This window comes from Erpetoichthys calabaricus, chromosome 6, assembly GCF_900747795.2.
Source record: "Erpetoichthys calabaricus chromosome 6, fErpCal1.3, whole genome shotgun sequence".
Lineage (NCBI taxonomy): Eukaryota > Metazoa > Chordata > Cladistia > Polypteriformes > Polypteridae > Erpetoichthys > Erpetoichthys calabaricus.
This window is the reverse complement of record NC_041399.2, coordinates 133,861,245-133,886,702: the sequence shown is the minus strand read 5'-3', so window position 1 is coordinate 133,886,702 and position 25,458 is coordinate 133,861,245. Positions and strand designations below refer to the sequence as shown.

The 25,458-nt window shown below is 38.3% G+C and overlaps 2 protein-coding genes across 2 annotated transcripts in view; one reads left to right on the top strand and one right to left on the bottom strand.

The window, feature by feature from the left end:
• The first annotated feature begins 4,934 nt into the window (after positions 1-4,934).
• On the top strand, positions 4,935-20,844 carry sec61g (SEC61 translocon subunit gamma). Its single transcript, XM_028803925.2, has 4 exons — positions 4,935-5,090; positions 6,904-7,011; positions 18,864-18,966; positions 20,728-20,844. The coding sequence occupies exons 2-4, from the start codon at positions 6,918-6,920 to the stop codon at positions 20,735-20,737; spliced, it is 207 nt and encodes a 68-aa protein (XP_028659758.1). The 5' UTR covers positions 4,935-5,090; positions 6,904-6,917; the 3' UTR covers positions 20,738-20,844.
• A 2,162-nt stretch (positions 20,845-23,006) lies between these two features.
• The window catches only part of tpk1 (thiamin pyrophosphokinase 1), a 626,168-nt gene continuing 623,716 nt past the window's right edge, over positions 23,007-25,458 (bottom strand). Inside the window, exon 9 of the mRNA XM_051929034.1 lies at positions 23,007-23,491. Within this exon, the coding sequence (XP_051784994.1) occupies positions 23,352-23,491 (140 nt within the window). The 3' untranslated portion in view covers positions 23,007-23,351. The remainder of the gene's footprint in view (positions 23,492-25,458) is intronic.

The window sequence follows — 25,458 nt, the reverse complement described above, 5'->3', positions numbered from 1 at the left end:
CCATTAGTTTTAAGCCTCAATGCACTCCATTGAAGATTCTTCATTTTTAACATATGATTTAAAACTTTCCTCTGTACTGTTAAAGGATTTCAATACAAATCCCAAGATACTTTACATTTCTCAGACGATTACTATTTAACTCGGTTACCTGCTTCCATTATGAACCCCACAAAATTTAATCTAATTACCAAAGGGTATGATTTATCTTATCAATTTAGCTATACATTTTTAATACCTTATCATAGTAGCCATATGAGTTTTCTGGCCAGCTCTTCATGGCAGATTCACGCCATGTAATGCATTACAGCGATTCTAATCTAGAATTTAAAAAAAAAAGATCCTTTATAATATCCATTAACTGCTCTGTTTTTCTTTCACAAATATGACCTGCTGCTTTTCTGTTATGTGTCTACAGTACTTTTTCAGTTATTATGTTTACCATTTTTAAATATTTCTCTATCACTAGACTTCTTTGTATTATACTTGGCAATAATGGTGTTTGCTAAACCTTCCTGAAAGCACTGTTTTTATCTCTGATGGCTATGCTGCAGTCATCATCACACCAAGGCACATTTCTTCTTTTCCCTTTGATAATTAGGAATACAGTCATACTCATGTTTATATACCTCTGGCAGAATTTATACATGTGTACCATTTTTAAGAAAAAACAAGTGATTAGACAAAACATTTCTTTTTAATGGGATTTAAATTAATCTATTAGGAATCATTTAACAACCCACAGCTATATAGGAAATAATAACATGCATATTCTTAGTTCTTAATATGGAGTATTGCTACCTTTACCATCAATGACAGCCTACTGTCTTTTGTAATACAGTAGTTGTGAGTGAGACCGTTTATTTTCTTGGGTGGTAAAGCTGCCTATACTTCTTGGCAGAAAGTCTCAAAGGTCCATATAGTAAGTGGGTTGTTTTGTGGCATTGGAGTAGCAGTGTTTTGCTATTTTTTTCTGGCAACCCATTTTTGCTCAATTACCTCCATACCGTGCATGCTGAAGAAGCCACACCACTTTGTTTCAGAGAAGCCTGGATCTCAGGTAAATTTGCTTATAAGTTTTTATTTGCATCCTGAACAAATTTCCTGGCAGTTGTGTCTGAAATCTTTACTGTTCTATGTGACTGTCACTTGGTATTAACAGAAGCCCCAATTTTCCATGTCTTGATCGGGCTTTGAACACTTCTGATTGGCATTTTCAAATCTTAGGTTATCTTTTTATATCCCCTTCCTGATTTAAAAAGTTGAACTACTTTGACAGTTCTTTTGCTTTCCCCACGCTTCAGTAACCAGCAAAGTCAGCGCAGCCCTGGATGAAATACACAAAAGTTTTCTCAACAGCTAAGAAATTCAACTGTTTATACACTTGACATAATTATAGTCATAAAAGGCACATCTTCATAGTCATCTCAACTTTTATGTCAATTCAGGTTTATAATACCTGGCGAAATATTTGAGGGTATCTAAACATTTGATCAGGAAAATCTGTGATTTCAGTTATCAGTAAGGTTATAAAGTGCACACACAATTCCTTCATGATTTTTATAGCTTGTTATATACAGTATGTTCATTTTGAAGATATGCGTCTTTAGCTAACTATAGCTGTGTTTATCCAGCATACGCTTTTAATGTTTAAATATTAATTTTTCATTTTACTTACTTAAAGCATTGCTTCATAAAATCCATTTTGCCTTATAAAATTAGACTAATTTCCTCTTTTTAAGAAAACTGGAAACGGATTACTACCTCTTGGGTATTTGCTACAATTTGCTACTACCCTGCGCTTGTTGGGATTGGCTCCAGCGTCCCTGCCACCTGGTTGAAGCAGGACTAAGAAATGGATGGAAATTAAGCTCCATTTGGAATCAGACTTGTAGCATTGCACAGTAATATTGGAAATGTAACACTACAAAAAACATATACATACAGCATGTCTAATGACCATTTATTGTAACTGCCTTGAAAATCATTTTCATTTTTTCAGCTGTGGTTTTATCTTGACCAGTACACATTACCACTTACAATAAAAACGATGAAAATAACCTATTTTGTATGATATTTGTAACTATTTCCCATTGCTTTATTATTGTTTTATTTGTTTACATTTTTCTCTACAATTCATGTTTCTCGGATTCTTAATACCAGTTAAATCTTCCTTTCTTTCTTCCTTACTTTGAATGAACCTCCAGCCTTCATATAACAGTAACTTCCACTCTCACAAACTGGACTTATTTTGTCTTTTTACGTTCAGTTTCACGAGATCCAGAACACACATCTCCACTTTTGCCAACATTTAAACCCTGGCACTATGTTATAAACCATAAGAGCGATTTTCAGTCATACGAAGTGCAGCCATATGACTAAATATTTGGTGAATAAATGTATCAGAAATGAACGACTTAATGTTTTAACGTATAAAAAATAAACCTTCTCCGGTGAATCTTTTTCCTTAAAAACTTGACAGCTGAAGTACTATATTCTTTCAATCATTTTTTACTATATCTGAGTCCTTTTGCTGAAGTACTATATTCTTTCAATCATTTTTTACTATATCTGAGTCCTTTTGCATTAACCACTTTCTTAAATTCAATTTGTAATTATTTCCTGTAAAGGCCTTTATCAACGTCATACGTTGTTTTTCTTTCAGGTATGGAAATATTCATCTTACATTTTCCGAAGGTACTTATCTTCATCAAACAGTTTATTTTCTTTGTGTCATTACAAATTATTAAGAATTGATCATTACGTAATTTATTAGCATATTTAGATCTAGAATTTCCATCTCTAAAATAAAGCTCCATTTTAGGGAGTTTGATTTTACTTTTCTAGGTTTTAGGAACAAATGTTGTGTTGAATTTATATTTTTCAGTTTTCTCTGAATTTTCTTTGTACCCTCTTCGGTACCTGTGTAAGTATTTTATGATGTTGATAACTTGTATGCAGTCTCATTTCCAATACCATAGACATAGGATTACTAGACGCCTCATGACCAGCAGCATCGTACGTCAACGTCGCCGCCATATTACGAGTGGCACTGCCGTGGAGTGAAGTAATGGATAAAGATGCCTCACGCATGTGCTGCTTGGGAATGTACAAACCGCTGTACGCTCCAAACCAGATCACACGGATTACATTTCATAGGTAAAGCTGAACAATTATTTTGTTTATATTTGACCATTAGAAAGTTCCGTTTTATAATCTTAACTTTAGCTACGCCAGGCTAAGATAGCAAAGCTATGCATTTATGTGCTCAAGTGAGCCTCCAAACAACGTTTTGGCTAAACATATTTAGTCACTATGTAGATTGTTGTTAGCTGTTAACATTTCTCAAACTTTGAAAGTTTCCCAAAGAAATCCACCTCAGGAAGCAGTGGGAGGTAGCCCTTAGACAGGATTTTGAGAAAGCTGTCCTGTGATGTGTGCCATGCTAGTTTGGTAACAGATGCTGTACTGGCATCACATGATCAAAGCTACCACTTGCTCACATTAAAAAACAAAGGAGGTTTGATGATTCCGTCTGAGGGTCCAGTCAAGGTGGTCAAAGTAGCAGAGCGTGTTATCTGACAGTCAACATTAGGGCAAGCTGTCAGTGTATCTTTGATCAATCAGTTTGTTCGGGCTGAGATTGGTTCAGATGATGCGTTTTTTCTCGAGGAGCACATCGAGGAAACACAGTTTGAAATTAATGACCATCATTTTATGCTCATGTCTTTAGTTGTGTCTGTCTTCCACAAACTAAGGCTGCACCATATTGCCAGACTGAATACTCTCAAATGACAGAGTGGCAACGCACGACAAAAGCTATGTAAGACAGTTCTGTTTCATGGATTTTAGATATTTAAGTAACCACATTGTGTGTGTGTGTGTGTGTGTGTGTGTGTGTGAGAGAGAGAGATATCGAGAGAGGAATGAGTGAAATGTTATCAGAAATTATTAAGCCAATTTGTATACAATAAAATTGTTTATTTTTGTCATTGAGTGTATCATTTCACTGTTAAAAGAAAGACAAACAAAGATAACTGGCAGTACCAGAGCAAAATTCACAATTGGTATGCCAGTTTGAAAAGATAAGTTTTGAGGGTTATAAGTTTTAAAACGTGTTATTGAATCGAGGAGCTGACGTATATAAGAGGGAAGAGAATTCCAGAGTTGGGGAGCACAATGAGAGACGCTCGAGCTCCCACAGAACAGAGTTTGATGTGCGGTACAGAAAGTAGAGGTGCAGATGAGGATCTGAGTGAGCGAGAGGAGTGTAAGTCTGTTGGAGATCAGTGAGGTTATGGAGAGCTTTAAACGTTAAGAGCGGTATTTTGTATTGTATTCTGTAGTTAACAGGGAGCCAGTGAAGTTGAGAGAGAATACGTGTAATATGTTCAGTGGATTTAGAACAGCAGATTATTATCCTGGCAGCAGAATTTTGAAAAAGTTGTAAGCGATGGATAAGTTTTTGTGGGATGCCAGACAGAATAGCATTACAGCAATCTATACGTGAGGTGACTAGGGCATTAACCAATACTTCAGTACTGTGTTGCATAAGAATAGGACAAAGTCTAGAAATGTTTCGGAGATGGAAGAAGGCAGAGAAATGTTACTTATATGGGAGGAATTATTTAATAATAATTATTATTATTATTTAATAATTGTCATTATTAGTGTATAAATGGATGTAAATAATTGCATTTTAAACGATTCGCCAAAATCTGTTGTATGTAAACGATACTGTTTTAAACGTTATTGTTTTTTCATCAGAAAACCCGGTTTCCACGTTTACCTGTATTAGTTTAAATGGCACTTTTACCACTCGCAATATGGCGTACGCGCTGACGTATCGTGTCGACTGGGCAACACAATGAATGCGGCGTCTATCTATATATGTCTATGTCCAATACCCACTGCTTACATCCTTCTGTTTCCAGGTCACATAAGTAGCGTTACGGTCAGCGCATGCGCGTTGACCGAGCCGCTAAAGCGACGTCAGCATAAGCCTATAAGGCGCTTGGACGGCGACGTGGATTTTCCAGAGTAGAGTCAGCGTTTGAATAAGCTGTAGGCCTGAGGTTATTCTTAAAAGTCTGGTAAGTATTAATCATAAACGAATGTGGAACGCTTGTTGAAAGTTATTCACCGCGGATTTGCTTGAAGTTGGTATAGATTTTGTGATTAAATATTTAGACGGGAGTATTTACATTTTTCCCTCTGTTAAGGGTGCAGATTTTTAAAGCTTTTCGGTCGAAATTTGTACATCTTTCGGTGTGGTGAACTGGGTGGTAAATCGGTGTTTCTGGCTTGCTAATATTACGGATGGTGTTGTTGGAATCATAATTTTAATTTATGTTGGCTTGGTTGTTTCTTCATTCTGCTTCCACATTGCGAAATTTGAGGTGGCACTTAGAAGGTTCAGCTCTGATATCCTACGTTTATGTGTTACACAAGTCTGCCTGTCGGGATTCTTGTGTTTTGAAAGTCTGGCAAAGGTTGTAATCGCCCGGTCCGTCTGTTAGTCGCTAAATCACTTCAAGTGATTGATAATTGCCCGGTTGGGGTTTTTGCGTACGTCTGCCGTAAACACCCGTCGCATTGGCTCAGCTGTGTGTGCCACGTTACATGGAGTGTTTATCAGAGTATGAGTTTTATTTTATGATTTTATTTTAATAATATCATGAAATATGCCAATTTACAAGCCTTCTAAATGTTGTCCCCTGTAACTACGATGCTTTTCAAAAGCAGTTAACATCATAATGCTTTCACGCGTTCCTGTAGTTGTACTATGACCATTACTTTTTCGATATTTTTTTTAGAAACTGACTGAATGGGACAATGTTGCTGCTTTTATACCTTTTGTAAACATTTGAACCATACATTTTATGAAGGGGAGGTTGGGGTGAACCACGAACATATAGCGATGGTCTCGGTGGACACTCCCGTAGATAAGTACGTTCATTTCTATTGATGAAGACTACAGTAGTGTCCCTTTTTCTGAATAGTCGTGTCATGGAGACTTGGGAGGAAAATGTGACCACCAAAAGAAATCCGTTTGCACACTTGGAGAATCTGCTGATATTAAATTATGTGATCAAGCGGCGAATCAAACTAAGCGCATGTTCTTGTCAAGATAAAACTGGTAACCGCTACTCCAGTTTGACAACGTAAACCATCGACGTGAGACCCGGGAACTCTATATGATTGCTGAAAGTTGTGATTTTCAAATTTTACTGTCTACTTATTGTGTTGTCTTCTGTTGCCACCAGTGTGACATCGGCAGGAAACCCATTCGGAGAACTTGGTTACACACTCGACTAAATTGCTGGTACTGTATTTGTGGCTAAACTTGGTCTGCACCGTTACCATGTGAATGCATGTGCATAGTTGTAGCTGCGTATCTCCTTGTCGGAAAAAACAATTTACATCTCCATTAATAGGGTTAGTAATATAATTCATTTAACGTCTTCGTGATTAAGTTGCATGCTGTGTTATACCAAGACAGTTTGGGAGGAATTTAAAGTTATTTAATGAGATTTGCTTTTCTTGTATTTTAGTACAAACCAATATGACGTACAAACTTTTAAAGAATTACTTTTTTTTTTTTTTAAATCCGATTACATTTTCAAACCTTTAACGTTTTTCAGGTCTGTGACCACGTGTTTAAAAAATCCAAATGCTTACATTTTTATCAATACTGTAAGTCATTTAACAAATTTAGTATCTTATGGCTAAGGGGAGGAGTTTTGTTGGGTCTGTTGTAACAGATTTAGTTGTACTTTTAAGCTTGAATTTGAAATTTTGTATTTAAGAAAATTTACTATCCACCCAGATTGCTTATACTGTATTTGGAGTATTTGCCAAAAGCAATATTAAATAACATTTTGGTGTGTGTGTGTTTAATTTTAGACATCAACATCATCATGGACCAGGTAATGCAGTTTGTTGAACCCAGTCGTCAGTTTGTGAAGGATTCCATAAGGCTTGTGAAACGTTGTACTAAACCAGACAGAAAAGGTATATTTTTATTTTTCAGATTTTGTACCAATGAAGTTGGTAGTCTACTATACCTTACTAGTAGTGTGGAAATGCAGTATGACTTGCTTTTATGGGACATATGTAATAACCTTGTTTACACCCACAAAAATGAAACCAATATTGTTTTCATCAAGAAAAACGTTGTGTAGCATACCTGTGTTGAAGTTTGGTATTTACAATAGGAAAGGTATGTCAAGGCTGTACAGATGCACTTTCTGTGATGTTTTGAAGCAGTCACCAATGCCCAGCCAGGTGTTCCAATTGGGAATGCAAATTTCTTTGGGCAATTCTCCCCCAGTTGCTTGATTCAACTAATAGTTCAGTTTCAGTTTGTTCTGAAACTGGCTTTACAGCTTTGTTTCAACACCATTGTGTATTTTGGTTAAAGGTTTTGCCTCCCTCATTAATAAACATACTATGGCAAGATGCACAGAAATAGTCAGTTTTTTTGCGGCATGATGACTTTATCCACTAGCTCAGAGCAAAAAACTGTTCCTAGTGTTATTCTAGCTCAACACTTTGTAGTGGGTCGTAATAACTGTATTAACAGACTTCTGAGTCTGAGAAACTCGGTGCATTAAAGTTCATAAAGCAAAATCCTGCATTTCAGACATTTGCCATTTTTGTTTCCCCAATTCTTTCAAGATTTGCTGATAAATTCTGCTCCTAGTCTACCTCTAGTATGAAGGTTGTACTTTTCTAATCTTGGTAAAGGTTAAAAGGTGTTCAAAAGTGTCTTATTGTTAGGATAGGTGGATATACACAATACTGTGGTGTGTTTTTTCTTCTTCAGTGAGTCTATTGGCCTTGGCTAGGAATTTTTTGTAAGCGCTCAACCAAAGACCACAGGGTGTGTGTGTATATCTATCTTTTGGGGCTGCTGTTCAATTAAGTTTTATTGAATTGCACAACTTTAAATCAAAACTAGATCTATAATTTATTTCCTTTAAGCATATTAATGTTTCTAGAAAGCAGAAAAAACTGATTATTAAACTGTGTTATATTTAAAATGAATCACTTGAATAGGAGTATTCAAATATTTCAGTTAATTCATTGAACAGTGAAACACTGATAATGGCTGAAAGTAATTTTTTTTTTTTTAATATATAGCCACATCACAATACAAATTAGTCTGACACTTTATCTGCCATTTCTGCCTTTATATAAAAAAAATTATATGAAGATAAGTAGCAAGACATCGATTTTTCTGACAACTTGTTCACCCTGTTGTTTAACACTAGAATTACCAGAGTCTACAAAAAAACTTGTAGATCCGGCCCACCTTAAAACCGTTCTCACCTCTCTTTTGTCTTCTAAATGTGCCGATTAAGAGGAGCAGCGAACAGCCGGCTATTCTATCCCCCCACAGTCGCAGAACGTTCACTAAGTTTTCCCAGCTCATGCCTTGTTTGATTACCTGGGAGTGACTGAACTGCCGGAGTTTTAGAATAGAAATAATAGATCGTCATTTGGAATACATGCATTTCATGGGTGTTCCGTTTCTACAGTAATCTGTGTAAACACATTGCTAAAACAGAAACTTTTTCATATTTTAGTAATAAATGTTACAAAATGTAGGCATAAACTATAGAATGTGTAAAGCCCGAGTTCCTAAGATCAAATAAACACTTCCACAAAAGCTTCACACACCATATAACAGCTTCCGTGGCGTAGCGCGCTAAGATTTGCCTCTCAGACCGAGTAGCTTTTCTCTGCCTCACAAACATGAGTTCAATTCCCCGCTGGGGATAAAGTGTTACTACTTTTTTTTTCTTTTTAACCTCAAACGGACATAAAATTTGTAAATTGGTATGCACTGTCAGTTAATGAGATCGTTATATTTTCATGTGGGATGCTCCTTTTAAAATATTTTTTTAACAATTGAGACTGCAATTAACATGAACAACTGTCCTTATAACTTATTTTTTTCAAGATCCACAACACACAGACAGACAGAGCACTGCGTAATACAGAGACAGACAGGCAGAGATATACAAACAGGGAAGGCACATGTACTGAAAGAAAAAAAAAATCAACATGTGCGTTGTTTCTGCAGCACTGAATAAGCTCACCCGCTCTAACATCACCCCTCCCCCGATCTGGCTCTCTAAGTAACAGCGCAAGTACAGACGCAAACCAAGTGTAATCAAGAGTCCTGGTTCGATCCCCAGTCACTCCTATATTTGCCGTTTTCAGTAGTAAGCTGCTCTTTTTGTTAATATTATACAGTACACACATGCACTTGATTTGTGTCTGTACTTGCGCTGTTACTTAGAGAGTCAGATCGGGGGAGGGGTGATGTTAGACCAGGTGAGCTTATTCAGTGCTGCAGAAACAACGCACATGTTGATTTTTTTTTTTTTTTCTTTCAGTACATGTGCCTTCCCTGTTTATTTGTATATCTCTGCCTGTCTGTCTCTGTATTACGCAGTGCTCTGTCTGTCTGTGTGTTATGGATCTTGAAAAATTAAGTTATAAGGATGGTTTGCTGACTTGGAGCACCACTGCCTTACTGTGCCACAGAGAGGCGAGTTCGTTTCCCAGCTTTGAAGAAAGTGTTTTTTTTTTTTTTTTTTTCCCTCAAACGGACATTGAATTTATAAATTGGTATGCACTGTAAATCGTTAACTTTAAAATGTCAATCACGGTTATTTCTGTTGATTTAATTCATGCTTTTTTACTTAGAGTCAGAACAGGAGCTTTTTCAGCTTATTCAGCTTCTGATATGACTCAAACAGCACCAGTATAACTTCACACCCAACCTGACGCTGTTCATTTTCAAATAATATTGCATTACTTCGATGTTTTCTGATTGGTACTATTCGCGTCATAAAATGATTTCTTCAAAACGTCACATATTTCTTTCTTTTTTTAAAATGTGCGTTGTAGCACTCAGCAACTGGCCACCTGCATGTTCTTGCGCACACTAAATCAGACAGCGCTATATGCAATCATCAGATTCAAATGTTAACAGTTATATAGCACAGAATGGAAATCGGCAGTTCTTAGCATTCCACCTACTGTAACTTTCTTTTTTCTTCGGTTATAGTCTTGAATAAAAGTGCACTTGTTTTGTTATACTTTTACATCAACATATGTTCCTGTGTTTGAGCTACATGGGCATGCTCAAAAAATACACGTATAATGCCATGAAAAGTGCATGCAGACACTTCAGTTTGCAAGCATTGGTACGACAATGCAGTCACAAGTACACTGCAGAGCTTTAGCGCGTCTTTATGTGAAAACCGCATCAGATGGGGAGTGTCTGATGATTGCATATAGCGCTGAAGTTACTGCTTTTTACTATGCTTTCCTCTGCATGTCCTGGAGTACAAAAGAAACAGCATACAGCAACACGTGGGGACTGGCAATACTGGGGGGAAAAAAACACGCGGTTGTATGTAGCGTGATACACTGCAGAACGTTAGCGCGTCTTTATGTAAAAACAGCAGTGTCAGGTGGGGGGCGGTAGGGATGGATCCTGAACGCGACTGAGACAATGAAAAGTGGATTTTAAAAAAATAAAGCTATCCTTTACAAATATCATAAATTACACCGGCTGTTACAGACTGAAATCAAATGTATCATTTTATTCTAAAATAGTGAAAATAAGAACACTTCTCAAGTGGGAGTTGTGCAGGATCGAACTCATGACCTTCTGATTCCCAGTCAGCGACTGATACTGTTACGCCACGGAAGCAGTGATAGTTAAGCCATGTCAATGTCTCACACTAAGACGGGTTTTTTTAGCGGTGGCTTTTTTTTTGTACCTTTTGTGAAAGTGTTTCTTTGATATTTGGACTTCAGGCTTCATACATTATATAGTTTATGCCTACATTTTGTCATTTGCTACTAGAATATTGTAAACCGTTTCTGTTTTAACAATGTGTTTACACAGATTACTGTACGAATATGAAATGCATGTGTTCCAAATAACAATCTTATTATTTCTACTCTTAAAACTCCACTTCACTCCCAGATAATCAATCAAGGCATTAGCTGGGAAAAGCTTGTTTACGTTCTAAGTCGTTGGGGGGGGATGGAATAGCCGGCTGCTGGCAGCTTGTCTTTATCAGTACATTTAGATGACAAAAGACGCTGGCGGAGAGGTGAGAGAGGTTTTAAGAAGCGATTTAAGGTGGGCCGGATCTACGAGTTTTTTCGTAGGCTCTGGTAATTCTAGTGTTAAGCACATCACTTTATTTACATTGGTTGTTCAAGGGGTGATGCAGAAAGCAAATGTTCACAAGAATCCAGTGTTGATAAATGTTACTTTTTAAGATATGCACTTTTTTTATAAGTAACGAGTAACTATTAGTTACATATAACATGTCACAGACCATGCATTTCCTTTGCATTGTTTCTGCTAGTAGGGATATTTTTTTTCTTTAAGTGAACACTTACTTTGATTGCAAAATTAGTTGCTACTCAATTTCTGATCAAGAAAAATGTTTGTCTGCCATGCATTTTTATCATGTCCCAGGGTTATGGATCATGCAGAATAGCCTGATGTGATTATTTAGGGGTTTTAAATTGCACCTTACCCTTCAGGCCAAAAAAATGGAAATGTTAATGTGATTAATTTTCATTGGTTAATGCCTAGTTTTATTGATTAAAGTATAATGTAATGTAATATTGGTTACAGTAGATAACCACAAACACCATACCATGTCTGCTTTGGTGGAAGTTTGAGTGAGGTATAATGAATTAAGAAGTTGCACTCTGTTATCCCCTTGGACATGTGTAGTAACTGCATCCTATTTCAGGTCAGATATCCCCCGGGGACAGTGTTGTCTCACTGACATTCTAGACATTACGCTATATACTGCGTGATATGACCTTTTTTTTTTTTTAAAACCACCCATCAATGTGTGAATGCAGTAATGATGCTGATGGGCATTCTCGCAGGGTACGTAGAGCTTGTCGAACGTTATGGTGCCACAGGAATAAAACTCATTCACTTTGCTTGTATAAATTGTTTTAACTTCTTCTTTCGGCTGCACTCGTTAGGGGTTGCCACAGCGGATCATCATCTTCCGTATCTTTCTGTCCTCTGCATCTTACTCTTACACCCACCACCTGCATGTCCTCTCTCACTACATCCATAAACCTTCGCTTAGGCCTTCGTCTTCCCTGGCAGCTCTGTCCTTGGCATCCTTCTCCCAATATACTCGGCATCTCTCCTCTGCACATGTCCAAACCAACGCAATCTCGCCTCTCTGACTTTTGTCTCCCAATCGTCCAACCTGAGCTGACCCTCTAATGTACTCATTTCTAATCCTATCCATCCTCGTCACACCCAGTGGAAATCTTAGCATCTTTAACTCTGCTACCTCCAGCTCTGTCTCCTGCTTTCTGGTCAGTGTCGCCGTCTCCAACCCATATAACATAGCTGGTCTCACTACCGTCCTGTTCACTCTTGCTGATACCCGTTTGTCACAAATCACTCCTGACACTCTTCTCCACCCACTCCACCCTGTCTGCACTTATTTTTTTCACCTCTCTTCCACAATCCCTATTTCTCTGTACTGTTGATCCAAGTATTTAAACTCCTCCACCTTCGCCAACTCTGCTTTGCATCCTCACAATTCCACTGACCTCCCTCTCATTTACACACATGTATTCTGTCTTGTTCCTACTGACCTTCACTCCTCTCCTCTCCAGAGCATATCTCCACCTCTCCAGGGTCTCCTCCACCTGCTCCCTACTATCACTACAGATCACAATGTCATCAGCAAACATCATAGTCCACGGGGACTCTTGTCTAATCTCGTCTGTCAACCTGTCCATCACCATAATCATCATCAAATTGTTTTTTAACTGCTCTCTGCAATTTGGAGAGTGTATATAAGAAATGATGTGTATATAAATACAGGATTAGTTGTGTTCTTGATTCAATCTGGTGTGCAGCATTTTGTCCTGTTTTTGGACAATCCTGTATTATAAGTAACGTGTTTTACTGGTGTATGTGGATGAAGATTATCAAACAACCTAGGAAATGATCAAGTGCTGGTGACCTGCTAATACTATTAAGACTGATTCATTTGGCACTGCCTCATTAACCTCCTGTGAGGTGTGGTCCAAATAACGGAATTAAATTAACAAACTTTATTTCACAGAATTTTTTATTGTATTAATTGCACATGCTAATGGTGGTTTAATCAGCTGCTCTAATATATACTCCAACTCAAATCCACTTAATTCCATTCAGTGTTAGATGTTTCCATCCTGGTAGCACTGGTCCATTAGTTTCTACTTACTGTTATATAGCAGCTTTCTAACTAGTGTCAAGGACTCAGATTCAGTTAATATCACTATAAATGTAATGGTCACTCAAAATACATGAGAAGCATGCACTAAAAATGGAAAAAAGTCAGTAGTGAAGTGTGACTTTATCTCTACACCTTTGTAAGCAACAATATAATATGTCCATTTTTTTTTAGTGTCTCTTCAGGCTGGCTTTTTAAATCCAATGTAGACTGTCATCAATGTAACTCTGAAATGGAGTGTAGAAAAACTGTCTGGGTAGTTGCACTTCCTGGTTATGGTACTCTTGTAACTGGGGGGTGGAATCTCTCTTAAAGTAACAGAAAAATCGTGTTGATTTCGCCAAGCGGTTGGATCCTTTTGAAATGCCCTTTTTTTTTTTTTTTTTAAATAGGAGAGCAAAATGCTGAGGTGAATTGAGTTTGAGTGCACATACACTTGAGAAATTCCTCCCCTGTAGGACATCATTTAACATTTCCTTGTTTGGAAAATAATTCTTGTATTAAATATCTATTTTGGCTATTCCCCCTTCTCCTTTTAACCCAAGTTGTTAATGCAAAAATTGACATTCAAGACAAAAAACCAGCAGTGTTTTATTATACAGACTTTAAGAATACAAAGCATTCTCTGTCCCATGAGAATAGAATCGCATTCCCCAATAGCAAGCATTGTGGATGTTTTGAAGTTGGATCCCCATGAGGCACCATTTTGAATTTATAATCACTTTTTTGTTGTGTATATATATTCCCTTTTAGCTTTAGGAAATGAAACTGGTTATGTGCTTATTCTGTCATCTTTGCAAACTTAATATGAGAAAAAATAAAGATCTCTGCATTTGTTTTAACTCCAGGTGTCAGTGTTGCGCAGCCTGTGATGCAGATAGGTTTACTCTTAAAGAAAGAGGGGAATTTTCTGACACTTGTTGGCCAAAAAGAGGCATCCTGTAACTTCATTTCAACATCTTCATTTATAGTTGTAAAATGATGCACTATGTAATGAGTACATTGGGGGATTAGTGCTCTTTGTGAAGCCTAAACTTTTTGCATCACATGTAGCGTTTTTAGAAGACGGTCCTCCCATCTTGTGTGATTGTATACCTAACATAACATGGTTTTATATACTTATACAATGAATACTCCTTTGGCATTTGTGCTTGATTTGAAGATTCTGAATTGGATCTATCTGGATGAGTTTTAAAATGAATGAGAAACTCCCTTCTTGACAAATGTATAGTAGTGGCATCTCTATGCAGTCTCCCAAAAATGTAACAGTTTAATACATTTTATTTATACAATGCCTTTCCCATGCTCAAGGTGCTTCAGTGTCTCCGGAAGGGCATGAAGGGTATATAACATTGGATACAAATTTTCTGTATAGAGCACTAAAATGGGTAAATACATGATATACAAAGCATAAATAGAATAAAAGATGATGATAAACTGGAGTAAAATACCAATTTTAATACTAAAAAAAAAAAAAAGACTGAACAAAAATGTAATTTGTGATATAATGCACACGTGCTCCAGAGCTGGACAGAGGAAAACTAAGAGGGCAGAATGTCAGGTTAAGTTAACTCCTCTGTTCTGGAAAGCTTAAGGTTTGTGGTTTTTTATATAATAACCTCCTTGCCATTAATCCTGAGTGTCACTTGGGCAACTGTATAGATATATCTTGTGGAAATGTTGGACCTGAGGATTTCTTGGGCTGTAAAAATGTTAATAACCTTAGTTCCAAGTTACTCGAGCAGTGGTATAGGTGCGTCTTATGTAAGTGTTGGGCCCAAACATCACTTGGGTAGCGGTGTAGACACACCACCTTCTCCTACCCTCATAATGCCGTCTCGTAAGAAATGTTTTTCAGCAGTCCAGGTGTTGCATGCTGTTGACAGTGATGTGAGCAATGATGTTGAGGAGCCTTTTGCCAGCAGTGAGGACTAAGTGAATCTGTTTGTTTTTTTCTGGCTGTGAAACAGTGATTTTGATGAATCTGAAAGTGAAGCTTACGATCGGGTTTCTGTTGACCCAGCTTCAAATAAACCAGCACCACCTCACTTTGATTTTCATGGGACACAATAGTAAAAGCAAATGTTAACAGTCAAGATCCACTCACTTGAAGTTATTGATGTGATCAAAAGATTTGAGACAGTTGTGCTGAACAGTGATAGGGAAAATGACCGTATACCTAAGCAGTTTTTTCCTCTTCAGATCTACCACACAAGACCTTTAGACAGTATGGTTGACTCTAATGATGCCAATACCAATCTAATTTCGGGAGGTCATTCCAAAGTCTGAAAGCTCCGCCACCCATAGAGTACAGGTCAGCAAGGGGCACAACAAGATTTCTATAATGAAAGGACCTTAGCCGGCGCGCAGGAGCATAAAGATAGTCACTGATGTAGTCCGGTGCAAGAATATTTTAAAGCTTTGTAGGTTAATAGAATTTGATCCTATAAGACACAGGGAGCCAAGGAAGGCAAAGCTGTTGCTGGTTCATCTAAGGACTTTCGTGAGCTGAATCAGATTTGAAGGGGCACTTGCCAGTAAGAGTTACAATAATCGATGCTGGATGTGATAAAAGCATGGACAAGTTTCTCGGCATTTGAAATGGAGCTCATTTTCTTAAGTTGTGCCTTAATGCCAACTTGTAAAAAGTTGTTTTGTTGCAATTTAAAGAGTTCTGCTCCATCCCGGTTTTAATTTCACTGCGGCAAGTTGTGAACTGAGAAAGTTGAGGTTTCTCGTTTTAACATTGAAATATAGTGTTGTATCATCTGCATAAAAATGATAAAGTCCAAAGCAAAGAATAATATGGCCAAGGGGAAGCATATAGATAAAGAGCAGAGGGCCCAAGACAGAGCCCCAAGGAACTTCTTGTGTGAGTGGCAGCACTGAGCTGGATCTTCTGTTGCCAAACCTTACACTCTTGCCTATCAGTCAGATAGGACTTGAACCACTGCAGGGCAGTGTCCAAGATGCCAACAGTATTCTCCATTGTGGACAGTAGTAGTTCACGTCGGTCAATGTCAAAAATGTACTGAAGTCTGATAGAATTAATGTCGTGATTTGTCCAGAGGCTGGTGCCAAGCAGGGCAGTTTCACAACTGTGTTGAATCCAGACTTAAGTTAAGTAACTGAGTTAGGAGGCCACAACATGTTTGTTTTATAATAAAAAAAAAAAAAATTGGGGTTACAGAAGCCAGTGATTGATGTATTAGGATGATGGTGTGAAGGCAAGATGTAAGGGTGGTGGGGAAATGGGTCCAGTACACAAGTAGTTGGCCTCTTCCAAAGCAGGCCATTAACAAATGCAGATGTGACTTGTGAAAATTCAGGAACAATAGCTGGATGTGGTGGGAAGACAGGGAAATATATGGATGATGGATTTATGTCAGTTGAATTATTTTATGAATTATTTTAAATTTTTAATCTTATTACGGAAAAAGTGGAGGAATTTTTCAGACTTCTGTAGCAGAGGTAATTGGGTTAGATGCAGGTTGAAGTACTTTTAACTACAGAGAAAAAGCCCTTCGGGTTATCATTTTTGCTTTCTATCTTGCCATAATGTGTGCTTGTGCTGCAGCTAGTGCATCCCTGTAAGCCCATTAATGGTCCGAGAAAGCCTGGAGGTGCACAGCGAGCACGGTCTTGCGTGACATTCTCTTAAGATGTTGGCCAGCTGCTTTCATAGATTGTAATTCTGAGTTGTACCATGGACCTGAATGCATAAAGGAAAACCTCCTTATGTTGTAAAGGAGTTGCTCTGTTTAGTGCTGAATAAAGGTTTGAGTTATAGTAGTCTCCAAGACCATCTAGTGCAGATGGAATAGGGGAAGACAGAGGGATCAGAAATGGATCTAGCAAGGATAGTGGAACCAGGGGTATGTGAAGTTTCTGAAAGAAATTGACCATAAAGCAGTACTTTTCACCATTTCTTTACCTCGCACTCCGGTTACCTTTAAATGTCAAGAGTCCCAAATCGCTGCTATAAGTCTTGGTGACAGATACGCCAGATGTGTTGATCAGGTCTAATATATGACCACTTGATTGGTTAGGAAAATAAACTTGTTGCACAGTCAAAACAGTTCAAGAACAGGAATTCACTTTTCAGTTTACATGTAGGAATGTCAATATGGATTTTGATGCCAAGAAGAGCAAGTGTCTGGGAAAGGGAACTTAAGTGGGTTAATATTTCAGTCCGATCATTTAGGATAGACCCATTCTTCTTTTGGGTGACAAGAGAACATGTAAGATGAGACCAGATTTTACTAGTTTAAGACTCGGACACTGTTCTTTCCAAAGCCTTGAGTAGGACATTGGCGGCAGAATTTGTTCAGGAATACAAACATCCTATTCGCACCCTGGTGGTTGCAGCAACCTGAACTGCGATGTAGATAATTCTATATACCAGTGCCTTTTAGGACTGTCTGACCATTTGCTCTGAACAAACTGTTAAATATGCAGGAGTTTATCACAAGAGTAGTTTGACATAACAAAGCCAAGTTATCTGACCATAGCAGAGCCCATTTCAGCAGCACAGTGGTGGTGGTGGGGAAGCAAGTGTGACGAGGTGTGTGACAAGGTGGTGGGGAAGCAAGAATCTAGTTGAAACAGTGATGCTACCTGGGGAGAGATTGATCCAATTAAAAAGATGATATAGGGTGCACAAAAACAAATTACCTCTATTTGGAGTTTCCAACATGTGACCATGAGTATTACAGGTGTGATCGCCTTATTACTGCAAGTCTGGTGGGTGTGAATATCATTTCATGTCTCCCGCTGAAGTATGTGTAGAAGGATTCAACAGAGATCCAGTATATTTATTTTGATTAAAAGGACTGAATATTCCTAGATTTCCATAATACAAAGAAAAATGATCACAAATCAAGCGGGACAGGACAGTCCGTTTCATCCAGTGAATGCAAGATTCAAATCCGTTGTCCGTGGCTGTGAACTCGGTCAAGGCAAAGTTTAAAAAAAAAAAAAAAAAAAATCCTATTCAATACAAAAGTAAGTGGTTGCATCCATTTTCTGTATATACAGTAAGAGAAAGTGAAAGAAATGCAAAAAGTGCAAGGTTAATGTGAATTTTATAAACCGTATTAACCAGGAGTATTGGCAGCAACATTCCATCACTCGTTAGTGATTTTGGTCGCTTCAAATCACAACTGTTAGTCTTGTTTCAATAAACCTACTTGAGTGCCTGTTGCCCAAATGTTCTACTTTAACTGTAGCATGATGTCATCTTTAGTCCACATGGCATGGTGGTTAGATTAATGTGTCATGAATTTTCCAACTCCTGAGCCGAGACCTTTTGTGGGGAAGGGGACAGAAAAAAAACCCGACCAGAAGTAACACCAAGTTTCAAACTTTGTATAATCTTGTTTAAACACTTAAATGATCAAAGATCTAATGATTATTAAATTACCTTGGATTTTCTAAATGGTGATCTTAATTGTTTGTTTTGCAAATGACTTGGCTGTAGTAATTTTTATAAATTATTTTATGATCATAGAATTTGTCACACTTGAATTCTCTGTAAATTTAATCGTTTACTTTTTGGTGCAGAATTCCAGAAGATTGCAATGGCAACCGCTATTGGTTTTGCTATTATGGGATTCATTGGATTCTTTGTGAAACTCATCCATATCCCCATCAACAACATCATTGTGTAAGTATCCCTTTTTTTTTTTTTTTCAGCAGTGGATTGAGTTGTACAAACATCTCCCTACTCCTAGATTTCTTCAGAAAAAGATGCTGTGCTTTCATATCTTAGTAAATTGCTGCATGAACAAAAAGTGAAGCTCTCTAAATTGTAATGGATTAAAAGTGTGCATTAAAAGCTTCTACTAATTTGGTATTGCAGTGATCCCCACTATATTGCAGTTCAGCTACCGTGCTCCCGCTACATTGCAGATTTATTACTACTAGGGGGCTTCGCTCGCCCTCCCCCGGGTTTGGTTTACCAGACAAACAATTTAAAGAGATTGTTTTCATTGGGATTGTTACATATGCATTTTCATGTGTACTTTTAAAGCTTTTTGTAAAAACAATATTTGTCCTTTATTTCCTGCCCAGGGCATGGTTAAATCTTTCTCGCAGGACTTATAACGCTGCTTGTATTGGGGGGGGGGGGGGTCTGAACTCAATGGGGGTCTGATGTGATCGGTTCAGCTGCTGGCCAGCTGCGTGTTCTGATTGTCGTGCTTTGTGTCAATCATTTAAAAGCATGTACAGCAGCTGTCCTTTTGCCACTCCGTGTCTCTGCGGCTAGCATGGGGGGTGGTGATTGTGTGGGGTGAGGGCTGAACGCACGCTAAGGAGATATGCTCGGATCATCTGCTGGCTTGCTGCAGCTGGCAAGCTCAGTGTTCTGCTTGTCGTCGTTTTAAGAGCTGGAAGCACCTGAAGTGTCTGCCAAAAGCATTACAACAAGTGCTACGTTAGATGTCAGTGAATTTGTTTTAAATTGTTTTCAAGTAGGGCATGACGTGCAAAAGTCACCGTCTCATGGGTTTTGCTTCCTAAGGTTATAACGTCTAGTCTCGCGACCTGTGTCGTCAATGTCTCTCTGAGATGATCAGGTCTCAATCGCTTCGCTCAACCCCCCCTGGAGGCGCACTACGCTCTTGCCACTTCGCATCTCTCCCGCTCGTGTTGTGAAGGGGGGGGGGGGGGTGCTGAATGCACGCTAAGAAGCTGACTGATCAGCTTTACTGGCTTTGTGCTGCTTCTGCCAAGGTGCGTGTTCTGCTTGTCGCTCTGCACATTGATCATTTAAAAGCCTGTACAGCAGCTGTCCTTCTGTCTCACTGCTTTGTCTTGCGTGACGTTAAAATGTCTTCCGAGAAGATCACGTCTTGTCTCCCTGCCAAGATCTTTTTAAAAAAAAAAAAAAAAATTACTCATATCCTTTGCCCGACATCCACATGTGTTTACAAAGTGTTTTAATAAGTTTACATCTGTTTAGTGTGGGGGAGGGATATTTCAAGGCTTAAACTAATATATAAAAAAAAAAATATCGCTGATGGGTCTGGAACATAACTTCCGCGATAGACGTGGGATCACTGTAACTAACATTTTAGAAGATGATCTGTGTTTGTGCGAGAGAGAGATGTGTGTTTGGGGCAGTTCAGGGATGCAGCGTCTTGTGCTGCTGCCCAACAGCCCCCTGAGCTGTTGGGTATAATCCTGGCCCCTCCTCTTTTTGTCCCAACTGGAATGTTGCTTTGAGGAATTCCAGTTTGTTCCTAAAGCTAAGCAGGTTAATAAATGTAAACTGGTGTGTGCTGAATTGGGGACCAGAGTCTGCTGTGAAGAGGACACTATGTATCTCCTCTGGAGTGGGTGGGATTGGAAAATGAATGTTTGCATTCTCAATTGTCCTGCAGGTTTCCATTTGAGTAACATTGTGTAATTTGCTTTCTTGCAGTGGTGGATAGACCGTGTGGTTGCCGACTTCAGAAGATGACTGACTCTGTACACAAGGGAGGGGAGGGTGGGGTAAGAGAGGGGACATTGTAAACATCTATTTGATTTTTTTTTTTTTTTTTTTGCGCCTCCATTTTTTTTTTTTTTTTTTTTTTTTGCAGTGTAAAATAAATTGGAAATTAACTTTTTGTCTCATTGATTTCTTTTAAGGGTGGCAAAACATCAATCAATATTTTAAATACATAAGGCATTTATGTATTATAAATTTGAAATGAGTATTTTGCATTAATTAGCTGCTTAGAGGCTGGGAAGGCTTGTGGGGTTAATATTCAGGGCCATAAATTAACCTCCATTACTCTTGGTTTCTCCCCCCCCCCATTATTTTTCAATACATTACTTATATTTTCTCCTCCTCAGAAAGTCTCTAGGGTCTTGCTGTTAGTAATGTATGGAACTTTTGGGTTTTATGTGGATACATATGGTCAACACATCAACAAAATAAAGTATATGCATGACTTAGGTGACTTATTGCAGATACTGTAACCAACAATGGCAGTGATATGCAAACCAGCAGCCACATTCAGCCAACATATAAGCAAAGCCCTAAACCTGTGGTTCCCAAACCTGGTCCTGGGGACACCCTATGGCTGCAGGTTTTTATTCCAACCAGATTCACAATCTGTGATAATTTAGAATGAATAATCTTTTTCTCTTCTAAATTCAGAAAAAACATGCTAGTATGATTTTTACATTGACATTTAGAATTTTTTTTCTATCTTTACAGTAAATGATCAACTTTTTTCCTATTTTTCCTTTGTAGTTTGCTTCCTTCATTGTATCCTAATAGTGCCAAAAACAAGCAAAGCAGACACTTGGGCACACAGCACTAAATAAAAGGCTGCAACTGCTTCAACGTAAAACCCACTAATTCGTCAATGGGGATGAACATAAATAAAAAGTGAAAATGTATTGACACACTTGTAAGGTCTTTGTTGACCCCAAAACACAAACTAGGAAATAACAGATCACTTAGTTAGGCAAGGAGTCCAATTTTAAAATTAAAAAAAAATAAAAAGGGTTGGTACAAAAATGTGGATTTTCTCCAAATGAGCCTCCAGTTGTATGGTGAGCTTGTGTGTAGAAGAATCTGATGGCTAACAACCCCAACATGTTGAAGTACAGTCCATCTAAATTCAAAGGAAATTGTGAGTGTTAAGACTGCACAAAGGAGATGCCCACTGGAATTTGGAGTCCTGCGCACATTGGTCTTTTTTTGAAGTGCCAGTGATTGACTTACCAGGTTAACTGCTGAAGTTACTGTTGATTAGCTGCTAAAATCAGGTGATCTTGGTTTCGTGATATAATAGGAGACCTGGAACTGTGAAAAGTCACACCCACAATTCCTAGTCTCCTAGTGTGACAACACCTCCAGTCATCTTGAGACAAGCAGATAACCCAGTGGACAAGCCATTTTTCAAAAATGTGCAGTGCTATTTCAAAGTAGGAGATTAGTTGTGCTGCCACCACAAGAGTTGCAGGCTAGTGTGTGTGTCTGTCACTTTTCCCCCATGGAAAAGTCATCTGAGATACTTGGAATTGTCTAATCTAATGACAGACTCTTTGCATCGGACATCTTAGCATAACCTCTACTGCAAAATCCCCAGGGAGGGGTCGGGTGGCCAGTTGGCCAAGGTCTCCAGGACTGTTGCTGTGCCCGACTTGTTTGTCTTTTATCTGTTATAGTTGTCCATGGTCCCCTAGATGTTTGTCTCCAGAGTTGCTGCTAACTGGACTTTTTGTTTTCCTTTCCTTCGTCAACTTGCCATAGCTGAATGAAATATAAATGAACAGATACTGAAGCGTTACATTTATGTTAAATCCGTTTCAGATTACTTAGGTTTGTTTAAACAGACTGGAAAACAGTCTCTTATGTATACTTACTATGTAATTAGTAACTTGTAATTTTTACTTTTATATAGAATTCTTTATGGAATGTAAAGTGAATTGAGGAGGCGAGGATTTTACTCTCCCTACAGATTGCATGGATGTCTAATGCTGCTGCTAAGCCCGTGGATTGTCCTAATCGTGACTTTTGAATTCTATGGTCTTTGCTGCTACATGTACCCAGTGCAGTGACATTCTAGCATGTGCTGTTCAACATGTACCATGTCTCCACTCTCTGGTGCCATAATTACTGAGCATAACTACTTGTATATTTCTTACCTAAAGAATTACAGGACATATTTGGTATCAACAAAGATATTTATAGAATGTTCAGATTTGCTTTTAAAGTAAATTACAGCATTGATTCATATGTAACTGCAGTGCAAGGAGTTCACTGGGTGTTGGTGGCTGATGGATAAAAACAGGCACTTGGGTGGTGCACTTTGAAGTTCTGTGCATCTAAGTGATGCCAACAGTGCCTTTTTACTGATAAAGGTTCTAAATCCTGCTTTTTCATTCAAAACTCATTGATAAAATATTGAGGAGGTTAGGAAATGTGCTTAATATCAAATGCTTATTAAATGTATGTAAATATTAAAGGCTTATAAAGTGTTAAGCCTAAGTTCTGTATGCTTGCAGGATAGTAAAAGCAGTAACATTCAAATCAAAATACAATGCAGTTTACTTTCTTCGTATTCCCATGGTCCACACTAAGGGCTGGTCAGTTTCAATTGTCACAGGTTTCCTCTCTTCTTCTGCAGGGACTTCTTCATATGTGTTAGAAGTGCTGACCAGCTTTCCAAATTTTAGCTCTTGCTTTTCTGTAAAAAAAAAAAAAAATCATATGGTGAGGGATTGGACATAACAATGTGATCCAATCTGTGGATAACATTAAACTTAACCGCTGGTTTCAGCCCCATTATTGTCTTTCCCATTCCGGGAAAGCAGAGTTTGTTTCTGGAGGATCCACCTTATTACAGTTCTGTCTGCTTTTGGGTTAAGGCTTAAATATCTTCAGTTGCAGCATTTGAAAGACAGGTCCAAAAACAATCTGGTTCCATGTCACCCAAGCAGATTTGTCTATCTTCTAGTCTTTAATCCTGGACTTCCTGTTGTATGTTATAACACAGAACATATTTTAATGGGATTACCAGATTTTTTTTTTAATTGAAACATGATAGATGAGGAATTGAGTGCAGAATTAATCTTTGGCAAAAATATTAAACTATGAGTTTGTGAGTTTGGTATGTTGTGTTGCCCAAGATTCAGACGAGCCACACAGAGCATTCAGTGGCCATACTAGTGTTAAAGGGCAAACTCGGAGCTGCAAATGGTACCAAATTATCTAACAAGTCTGGTTGAGCACAGTCTCTGTGACTGCACTAATAAACTGGACTTACCATGCTGTATTCAGTTTTCTTCTGTCTACAAAAATTTAGAACTCTTTTTTATGTAACTAAAAAACAGCCATTGTTCACATGTCTTGATTTTACTTTCTTTTTTAAGTTTTTAGTTTCCAAAGAAAGTGCATTTCTATCATTCTATTATAAGACATTTCGGTTTCATGTTACCATAATGTGAACAGCTGAACTCCCTCATGTAATGTCCACTGCTGACCATGGCTGTGATCCTATCATCCATAAATCATAAACTTATTTCCAGAGGACAAAGAGCTTGAGCAGGGCAGGCTGTGCCAGAATTGGAAAGATTGTCAATTGTGACCAATTCTGATGACCCAACCTCTTTGAAAGCAAAAACAGGACAAAGTTGCAAACTAAATCCTGTTACAATTCCTGGTGTTTCTAAAATGATACCCACAGAAAGGCATTGGTAAGGAGTTAACATATAAAATAGTTTTTTTTTTTTTTTTTTTGCTGTGTTTTAAAAAATTATGTCTTCAAGGTGGTGACCATCATTAATGATACACTCTTTGAGACTATTTCTGAATGCCTACATGATGTGTGTGGCCATTTCAAGGGGAATAGTGGCAATTTCGGTGCGAATAGCATCCTTGAGGGCATCAAGGTTTTGAGGTTGGTGTGTGTGTATACCTTCGACTTGAGAGAGCCCCACAAGAAGAAATCGCACAGAGCAAGATCAGCTGAACGTGAAGGCCACCCGTCATCACCGCAACAAAGAGATCAGCTTCCCTGGAAACCTCTCTGGCAAAACTTGCATGGATCCCGGCGCCGTATGAACTGTTGCTCCATCCTGTTGAAACCAGGCATCCATTTCTTCCAGTTGAGGCCACACAAAGTTCTCTAGCATTTCAATGTAATGTTCTGAAGTAACAGTGACCATTGCTCCCCCCCTCCTCAAAAAAGTAAGGGCCTATAATGCCAAGTTCTGCAATGATGCACCATACTGTAACCTGCTCATTGTGCAGGGGTCTCTGATGAAGTTCACAAGGGTAGGTTTCAGCCCAATAGCGAAAGTTTTGCTCATTTACACAACCATACAAATGGAAATGTGCCTTGTCGCTACACATGACAGTGGCATCTCAAACGGTTTGCAGAATGTTCACGCACAACTCTACAGCTCTCACAGTCTTTCTCAGTGAGTTCCTGCACTGCCATCATTTTGCATGGATGGAAATTAAGGTCCGCATGCAAAATTCTCCTCAAAGACATGTTGGAAATGCCTAAGCATGTTTGCATGTTGAACGCCAGGCGTTTGTACAGTCTGAGGACAGGCTGGAGATTTTCTATTCAATGTTGTACCATTCCGTCTAAATTTAGCCACCCACTAAAGAATTGTCTTCTAATTTGGGGTGTCACCATTGGGAGGA

Excerpts from the sequence above, each read along its gene's own strand:
- sec61g (XM_028803925.2), top strand. The coding sequence starts at position 6,918 with ATGGACCAGGTAATGCAGTTTGTTGAACCCAGTCGTCAGTTTGTGAAG. Across the intron at positions 7,012-18,863 it reads TACTAAACCAGACAGAAAAG|AATTCCAGAAGATTGCAATG; the intron begins GTATATTTTTAT and ends TTTTTGGTGCAG.